The following is a 9516-nucleotide window of genomic DNA, read 5'->3' on the forward strand; positions in this document are numbered from 1 at the left end:
TCTGGGGTTGTTTGTCCATTTACAAGAATATTTATTACTTCACTGTGCACTTGTGAAGTAATTTAAATAACATTTATCTAGAGCTTTGAGTCTGGAAAGCACTGTATAAATACTTCTGTTCAGTCAAGAGGAAGAACACTGTACAAACTGCCCTGGGTTCTGAGAAGTAAGATCCAGACGCTTGTTTTTAAATCCCTTCTCTTTCTGGCTAAAAGTTGTAAAGATTTCTTTTTGTTGTTGTTGTTGTTGTTTTTCTACTAGAATTTTGGTGACTGTCTCCCTCTCCCCTCCTGGAACCCAGCATGTCTTTGACATTTTGTAGAAGGCATGGCTTCTTATGCAATTACCGTGAATGCTGCTGAAAAACCTCCTGCAAAGGGGAGGGCTTGTTTCTTTTGGGTTTTTATTTTATTTTATTTTATTTTGTTTGTTTGTTTTCAAGATAACGGGGCATTTGAGGAATTGGTAGATCTTGAAACTCAAATTCTCAACAGTCAGTTGAGCTGTGTCAAGGACAGAAGTCCTGGCCCCTTCCTTAAGCGCAGAATACTGTTAGCAGTGCCTTTGGTTAATAGATTGTCTTGCCTAGGTCGTGTCAATTTATTTTTCAAGTCTATTATAAAACATGTAAAATAATGTGTATAGAATGAAATAGCAAAGCTTCTATGGCAAAGTGAAATGCATTTTTGCAATGCTGTAATTTATTTTTACTACTCCCTAGTGATTCTATGGCATTTTTAAAAAATGTCTCATTCCAGCTTTTTTGAAAGTTCTGAAACTATTTGTTCATATGCAGACAGTGTAAAAGAAAACGATAATAAAACTGTCAGTAATTAAAGAAGTCTCTTTAACTTCTTTTTCTGGCGCCCTCCTATGGAACTTCAATGTATTAAGTCTAAAGGGAAAATACAGCAGTCCTTCCTAGAAGTGAATTTAAATTTCTTAACCCTACTGTAAAGTGTTTGATTCAGCTGAAGAGCTACAGAACATCTACCCCTGTGGAACCTGACCAAAGTATTCCATTAATCTTCTCTTAATGTTTTAGCTGGATTTGACAGAACTGCTACCCATGTCTGTCTGTGATAAATTACAGTTAATATCATACCTTAAAATGTATTTATATACAAAAGTATTATAAGCCATTAAAATCCAGCTAACAGTTCATTCTCAGCGCTGATATATCTGATATTAATATCTGGAAATGTTTAAAAGGATAAAATCTAAAACCCAAATAGGTTTTACTTCTGACATACACAATCTGTGGCACAACACACTGGATTACACCAGGACAAGGTGTTGGAATCCTGTGTAATTTCGTTTAGGTTCCTGCTCTGGCAGGGGGATTGGACTAGATGATCTTTTGAGGTCCTTTCCAATCCCTAATATTCTGTGATTCTGTGTAACTTACATGTTGGTGGAGGTTCTGTTACTGTGCCTTTGCTAAAAGATGCAAAGCAAGAATGTGAAAGTAGCCAAAAGCCACTGTAGCCAGTGCAATATTAGGAACTTCTAGAAAAGATATGGAAAAGGATAATGCTAAGGGTTTTATTCAGCTTTTTATTTTTATTAAAAATGAACAGCTGGAACAATATTATTATTTGGGTGAATCCTAGACCTTGTAAACATCCAGGACTCATCTTTGAATGAATAGGGCCTGTACATTATCCATGATTTGTTGACAGAACACTTCTATACATCATGAGATCTGCATAATTCTTACAGTAGACTTTTCTCTTACTTCTTCCGGCCGACCTTTGGAGCCTTCTCAAGACCTTGAATGTATTTCCGAGGTAGCTGGTATTCTTCTGCAAACATAACCAAGAGTTCACTTCAGGTAAATATTCAGAGTGCAAGAATTAAAATCTGTATCTTGCTGTAACCAGTCCTGGCCCAGTTCCAGAACAGACTTACCTAGCAGCAACTTGGCCAGATGATGGATTTGGTTGCCTTGAATCTGGACCTGAACTCTGTCTTTTGTTCCTGGTATTGGTGTGATGGTGGCACTGGCTTGTACTTTTTGTTGCAGAATGTTGGCCACACACTGTGGGTCTAGACCATACAGCTCAAGGTTCTTGATAATTGTCACCTGCAGGTTTTAATAATTATTGCAAATATCACTGGTGTAGGTATCAGCAAGTCAGGTCCCATCCATCCCAGAAAAGCGAGCTGCCAAAGCTGCTCTTGAAATCTGGGCTTCTGCTCAAAACCCATAATTTTAATTCTCTTTTTACCTTCTTATTTGATGATCTCTGTGCTATGGTTATGTCGATGGGCTCAACATTTCCTTTCCTCACAACAGGTTCTTGTCCAAAAAATGTCACCTGGTGTAAGGGCTGCAGTCGTTCAAGGCACCTGAACAAAGTATATACATCCAATTAGTCTGTGCAGTAGAGCAAGGCTGATGTTAACTGTGCTCTCCCACTGGAGCCTCTCACAGATTTCTGAGACTACACAAAAGTAGAGATTCTATGTGAGAGAAGAATTTGTATCTTGAGAAGATAATGCATGATGATCTCATGCAAAGATTTGCATCCTAGTTATTATTTAAAGAAAGCAACTGACTAAAAAGAAAGCTAGTCTACTGATGTGCAAAAATTATAGCTTAGACTGTTACTGGTAAAAATCTTATAAATTGGTTCTTGTAGAGGAAAACCTTTAATTTGTCTTTAAGCTGTTGTTCAGTTGGATTGTTCACAGACCGGTGAAGCAACTTCAGTTTAAAATTCAGCATAAACTGTGTTACTGTCCCACGAGCAAACTTGGCTTCAGAAATAAAGGAAGCTGCTGGAGGTGCCTCAGAAGCATTGTGTGATGAAGAAGCTCAAGGCAAGTAAGACATTGGGGACATTTAGGCAAAGTTTTTCAGTATATGGAAACAATGGTCTTGTGTCAGATACTCAGGCCTCTTGGATCTGAAAGGTGGGTTTAGGTTATAAATGCAGAAGTTGTGCTGCATGTAAAGAGCAGGATGACTACCACTGCCTAAAAAGGGCACGTTTGGCTGTCTGCAAAGGATGGCTCTGTAAATATTTACAGACAGATTATACACAGAACCAGGCACTGTTTGTTTAGGATGCTTTCCCTGATAAGTGGTTAGGAGGTAAACAAAACCCAACAGCAACAGTTAATACTAGGTGCTTCTTAAACAGTGAAGAACAAAGAGATTCTTCAAGTGAAGGTCTCTGGATATTTGTTGTTGTATTACCAGTAGGAAGTTACAACTTGGGTAGCTCCAACAATATGTGACTTGGAGTTGCATGCAATAAATCTGTGTAATACTGAAATATTACATTGGGAAAAGAATCACCTGCTGAAGAGGTCATCCCATTTCAGGTTTGAGATTTCATCTTGTTCTGATTTCTCTAACAGGCAGTCGCACAGAATGGCATTCACCTTTACAAAGCTACAAAACACAAACATGCATTGGAAGCAAACAAGTTCCATTTTTTTCCTTTAACTTCAGCATCTCCTGTGGAAGCAGAGTAGGACAACTTCCATGTCTACTTACTTTTTGTTTGTTTCATCAACCAACTCGTTAGCCTTCACATAGTTAATGATGATGTTTCTCACCTCACTGCTTGAGAGGATGCTGCCTTTTCTAGAGAGAAAGAAAACCTGTTAACTTACTAAAGTGTTGGGTTCTGTCACTAAGAACACAGCAATTACCCTGACTACATTTAGTAGCAACAGCTCAATACTGAAATACATACATCTGCTAGGGAGTGATTTCTTGTTACACTTCAGCTGCTGTGTACCAGATAAAAGGCTCACAGCAGTAATTACAGACTCTAAAACCCTTGGTCCGGGGAGCCTAGTTTGGGAGAATGACCCCAATAGCACCCTAACTTCAGGGGAATGTGGATAACTTGTACAAAAGTCCTCAGTTGAAGAAAGGCTGCCACTGACTGGGACCTCAACTACATCAAAACAGACAAGATTAAGGCACAAGGAGGCAAGTGAGTTCTTTAAATTATCTGGGTATCCTCTTTGCAGTAAACCATACTGTGGGTAGGCAGAATATGCCTTATCCAATGGCAAATTAAGACACTCCAAGTAAAATGGATGAATTTTGACACTGGAGCTATCACCTCCTTAGCTGTGGGAGAAGTGATGTGAGTACTTGCTGAACACAGCTGTCACAGCCTCTAATCTTTCTTCCCTTTGTGAAGCAATGACTACATTCTTGATTCCCATCACCTTTCCTGCCAGCATTGCAGGGTCCTCCCCACAGGGGCTAATAAAAGGGCAGCAGCATAGGTTTGGTGGCTAGTCTTTCTCTTCACGTAACAATGGTTGTTTTGTACTTTTCTAGTGCTTACTTGTGTCCAGATTCCTGAAAGAGTGGGATCATTTTTGTTGAGACCCCATAAAGTGGAATGATTTCAGGAGCATGGTACACTTGTTCTCTGTCTTCACTCTTGCCCTCTTGAGCAGCAGAGGCTGAAGAAAATCCTTCAGGTACTGTAAATGCTTTAATGCTGGAACAAAAATTATTCAGTGTGAGAGAAAGGGATTGAAATTTGTCAGTTCCATTTCACCTGGAAACTAAAACCTAGTGAGTTGCACAAAAAGCTTTCTGGTCTGTTGCATAGTATGTTAGTTCCTCCAAGTGCATTCCCTTGCAGTGGGGGTCTGTGGACCATCAGGACATGATGAAGGAACAGTGTTTTGAAGCATTAGCTGCAATTACTGAATTTGTCCTTGTACACATTTCAAAGATACACATAAATAAGCATCCTAACACGGGTGATATTAAACACTTTTCACACTGAGTCCTATACAATGGGGAAAAAGTAAATCTCTCCAGCTATTCTAAGCATATTGGACTCTCCTAATTAGAGACAACTGCCATAATTCAAAGGATGCTGCCCCATTCCACAGAATCACTAGAATTAAATTTTAAAAACCCCACCCAACTGTGCTCTCCACAAATGTACAGACACTTTAAAAGCTGAAATGATTCTTTAGTGGTCACTGATAAAAGACAATTATGGAAGAGAGGAGTAAGAACTGTATCAGTGCAAGAGCTGGAGTCTCATTTCATTGACCAGAGCTGCAGATTCTATGCTTGCAGGTAAGAGAACTGACAAACTTGAGTTTGAGTATGCCTGTCTGCTAATGATAAGGACAAGTTTGATGAGAGAAAAGTTAATGCAAAAAGTCAAAGTAATTCTGCCTCTTTCCAAACACAGAAAAGAAGATATGCTTATTCTCTGCTCCATTAGTTGCCAAGGAGATGTTCTATAACAGGAATCCTCAGGCCCGCTGGGAAATTCCAAGAGAGAGCTAATGTGCCAATGTGCAGAAGGAGTGAGTAAGGTGTTATTGATGTGAGGTAACTACTAATCCTTAGAAAGATAACGGGAACAATGATATAGAGGAATCTCATCATAAGTAACTGAAAGGGTAAGAGTATTAGTGCAAATCACTGTGTATAATGGAAAACACTGCATTTTTTTTTTACTATTTTTTGAGCTACCTTTGGCTTCTGATTTTGCAAAGTGCTTGATTTGATCCTGTATGACATTCTGAGACTGTGGTTTCATGAGCATTTATTCAGCAGCAATGTTATCTTTTGAATGACATGTAGACTACAATATTCTACATACTCTGGATGTTTCCAGTCCACTTCCACAATGCTCTCCACACCTTTGTTCAGCTCCTTCACTTGTAAGATCTTCTGGTGCTGCATACATTGCAGGAATTTAGAGAACTGAAGGAAGCAACAATCAGAAATGTGGAGTCAAGGATTTTAAATTCCTGCTCATGCATTTCTGACTGCCTTAAAATTATTTGTTAAATCAGAAAAATGTCTTTAAAAAAATGAAAAGAAACACACACCCCATGCCTTTGCTTCTCTAAAAAACAGCAATTGCTAAGGAGCAGTGAGTGCCTCTGGCTCTAAAACAGAGTAAAAGCAAGTGTTCCTTTTGTAGGTCTGCCAGCTGTCTGCTCTGGGACATTCTCAGTACATCTCACATGGACAACTGTGAGATCTGTAGCAATTCCCTTTTCTTTGCTTGTCAGCTGCACACCAGGGACAATATCGTCTCCTTTCTCATAATTTTTTGTTTGTTAACAGCTTTAGAAAAGGTATAGCCTCTTCTTCAAATAATTGCACTGTCCAACAGGATCAGAACCCTTTAACAGCTATCACAGTATTTAATGGCAGTATTTAATTTGAAAGCACTAGCTGCATTCAAAGCAGATCAATGCTCATGCTTTCAGGACAATTAGTTTTCTCACTGGATCCCACAGGAGCAGAGAGTTGAGAAAAATAACTTGGCTTTTAAGAACAGCTTATAGGGTTTTTTTGTCTGTTTTACTAACACTTGAGCAATTTTTACTTCAAACTTTTTCTCCCCTTCCATTTCTTATTTAAATTAATTTTTTTAAATGACTGAAAAATCTCACCTTCTTATAGCTTGATTTCTTTATGTCCAGTTGTTGTCCAGCAGGGCTATAAATAGATTTTTTAAAAAGTTCTTTAGTTATAAGTCACCCTTCATTTCTTCTTAAATCTTGCTAGTTATGCTAGAAGTTTCTTAACAGTGGAAATATGAATCACACAGAGAAAGAATTACTTCAAAGAAGCTAATAAATAGAACATGATGAGTGAAACTAGTGCTGATATTCCTGTGGGTAGGCAAACAGCCATCCAAGTGACTAAGCAACCTTGAAACAAATGTCAGCCAACTCAAGTTAGCTACCAAGTGCATATCCTGGTCTAGACAATCCTTACATCAAGGTATGTGATGTAAGAAGTGAGCATAATTTTAGCTAACCTTAGATAAGGACTGAATTTTACTTTTGAGTCAAAAACTTCACCCTAAAGGTCACATTTGATGTCCACAGGTTTCAAGTCAAAAGCCCAGCATGCAAATGCAAAGTCAATCTTCTTACCACATACCAGCATGAGAACATGTGGCTGCGCAGAAATGTGCTGGTGAGCAGAGGGAGATCCGACTTCTTCACTTTGCATTTTAAAGCATGAAAAAAGCACTGATTAAATAATGCATCCATTTGCTCTGCAGGGGAAAAAAGGACAAGTGAGTTGTGAGTAGTCTGTCTTCCAGAACACAGCACTCAGCTCTTGCAGACTGTCTTTCAGATCACCCAGAACCGTCTCTACCCCATTCTCGCAGTGAGCTCTCCAGAACGCACAGCAATCTAGACCCTGGGTAGGGGCTTCAGCAAAGCAAAGGGGCACTGTTTGGTTTTATTTTTATGCAAAAATACCTTGTGGAGTCCTACTGCCTTCAGCTTCCTGCTTAACCTCTGTGTTGGCCCCTTCTGCTGTTTCTGCAGCTCTGTTCTCATCAAGTTCCTCCTTTCCCATCAGTGTTGCACAACTGTCTCGCTCCTTCAGGCTCAAATCACCAACACCCACATGCTGCGATGGGTCAGTGGAGAAGCTGTTGACAGACTCTCTTCGCTCCATCTCTTCCTCATCTTCAGCACTCTCCTTTTCAGAAATCTGTTACCAAGGGAGCTAAGGTAGGAGGAGAAGATTTGTCACCATATTCCCTACAAAAGGAAGAAAAAGCATAACATATCTTCCTGTTTACTGCTTTGAAACCCACAGAACAATGAACAACTGTCACCCTGGTAAAAGGCACTGGCAGTTGTGTGGATCTTTTTCCATATTCTCAAAACCATAAAATTTATTTTTAACTCATCTTCCTCCATGAACTCTATGTTCCCCTCCAGAATCTTAATTTAAAACTGAGCAGACTAGTTGAATCCAAATGCAGAGCAACTCACGTATTTGGTTGAGACCGGCACAGTTGACTGTTTTTAAGCAAAAATGATTCAAAGTTCACTTATAAAACAAGATGATTTTCTAAAATCAGTGTAACAGGGATATTCTAATGTCATTTCTATAAAAATTACAATCAGGTTGAAGGAACTAAATCAAGTGAATGATTTTATATATCTATTTTCAATATGTATATAATGGACAATGTCAGGAAAGACACCTGCTTCTGTCATCAAAAACATGTAGCTGAAACCTTAATAATGGTCATATCTAAACTGTGCCCCAACAACTCAATATGTTGAACTGACAGATTAAGCTTACTGGGGCACAGATTTTGATTTTTAGCAAGCACATGAGACTTGTTACACATTTTACCAAATGCCTGACAAGATACCCACCAGAGGTGATCCATGTAGGTATGCAATACAGCAAAGCCCTTCCCTTTCATTCCAGCAGCCAGCATCTCCGCAGTGGACATAGTGGCAACTGCAACTGCTACTGGAGCTCTGGGAAAAGAACGGAGTGTTAGAGCAGGACAGCACAAATACACTGTGCTACCTGGACAAAGACAGACTGCCACTGTGATAGACTGAATTTCTTTTACAATGTTCTTTACAACTTGCTTTTTTTTTTTTTAAAGTATCTAGGTATTTTCTGGGTCTGTCCCATCTTTCTGGTATGTAAAGTCTTCCAAGGATATGTGCAGCTGTGATACTGAAGTGAAGGTTGTGCAGTGACACATTCCTCACTTTAATAAACTACAAGAAGCATATGTACCTCCAAAAGAGACTTGCAGTAGAGGTAAAAAAACAACAGCTTTAGCATTGCCTCCTCACTCTGAATTTCTTCATAGACAAAGACAACTGTGTAGAACACAATCCTTTGTTAAAAAAATAACTCTGTTTCAAAACAAATCTACCAGTTGTGCCCCAACAGGTCCAAAAGAACCGATCTGCAAAGCTGTCCACCCAGGCTTAGGCATATCCTAACCCAGAAACTTAAGTGGATTTTTTTTCTGCTGTATTTTCCATTATTTAGGTCAAATGCAGGAGAACAATTCTGCTTTTATTTCCTCAAAAGCCCCAGGGTCTTCCCAAAAAATTGGCTCAATTTCATTTTTAGTTTCTAAGAAAAGATACAAATAAAGAATCCTCTGTACCTGTTTCCCAAGAGGGTGACAGCACAGAGCGTGCCCTGCTCTACTTGAGGGAAGCCAGAAGATGGCACCACGACTCCTGGCAGCATCAGATCTGAAGAATAAAGCACATCCATTTCTCCATGAAAGACTCAGCCACTACCTCCTTCACCCCCATCCCTCCTGTTACTCAGCAAAAACCCAAGCCTGTTAATAGCTGAGCACATGCTGGATAAAACACGATTCTCTGTTTCTTCTAGTAAGGCAGCACTTCTTGCTACCACCCTGTGGAGTAAGGGATCCAAGTCACAAGGGTGCTGAGCACATCCCCAAAAACTGCAGAAGAGCTAAGGGTGCTCAGCCCCTTGCCCTGTCAGGCCTGAGAGAGGGAGTCCTCTTTTGAACAGAAAGGTGTGAGCTCCCAGCCTAGAGAGCATTACTCTTCATTAATGACATAGAAAGAGGAAGGAACAGGGAGATGTGTCTGGAACTGCTCATTTTACTCTTCCCTGCTCCAAGGGCAGGTTATCCCAGCAGCTCTCTCCCAGGAATTGCCTAAAATTTGTTACTGGCCTTCCCAGCCTGCCTGATCTGACACAAGAGCTGCACTCAGCTGTGAACT

The 9516-nt window shown here is 39.7% G+C and overlaps 1 protein-coding gene across 1 annotated transcript in view; it reads right to left on the reverse strand.

Moving 5' to 3' along the window:
• Positions 1 to 1545: 1545 nt before the first annotated feature.
• EIF2D (eukaryotic translation initiation factor 2D) overlaps positions 1546 to 9516 on the reverse strand; it is a gene marked incomplete at its 5' end in the record, with an annotated part of 10555 nt that continues 2584 nt past the window's right edge. Inside the window, 13 exon segments of the mRNA XM_010164242.2 lie at positions 1546 to 1805; positions 1912 to 2086; positions 2232 to 2352; positions 3308 to 3403; positions 3509 to 3598; positions 4320 to 4478; positions 5610 to 5713; positions 6415 to 6460; positions 6911 to 7028; positions 7240 to 7475; positions 7477 to 7527; positions 8158 to 8265; positions 8919 to 9009. Of these exon segments, the coding sequence (XP_010162544.2) occupies positions 1735 to 1805; positions 1912 to 2086; positions 2232 to 2352; positions 3308 to 3403; positions 3509 to 3598; positions 4320 to 4478; positions 5610 to 5713; positions 6415 to 6460; positions 6911 to 7028; positions 7240 to 7475; positions 7477 to 7527; positions 8158 to 8265; positions 8919 to 9009 (1466 nt within the window).

The sequence above is a fragment of the Antrostomus carolinensis genome, unplaced genomic scaffold (assembly GCF_000700745.2).
Source record: "Antrostomus carolinensis isolate BGI_N321 unplaced genomic scaffold, ASM70074v2 scaffold34613, whole genome shotgun sequence".
Lineage (NCBI taxonomy): Eukaryota > Metazoa > Chordata > Aves > Caprimulgiformes > Caprimulgidae > Antrostomus > Antrostomus carolinensis.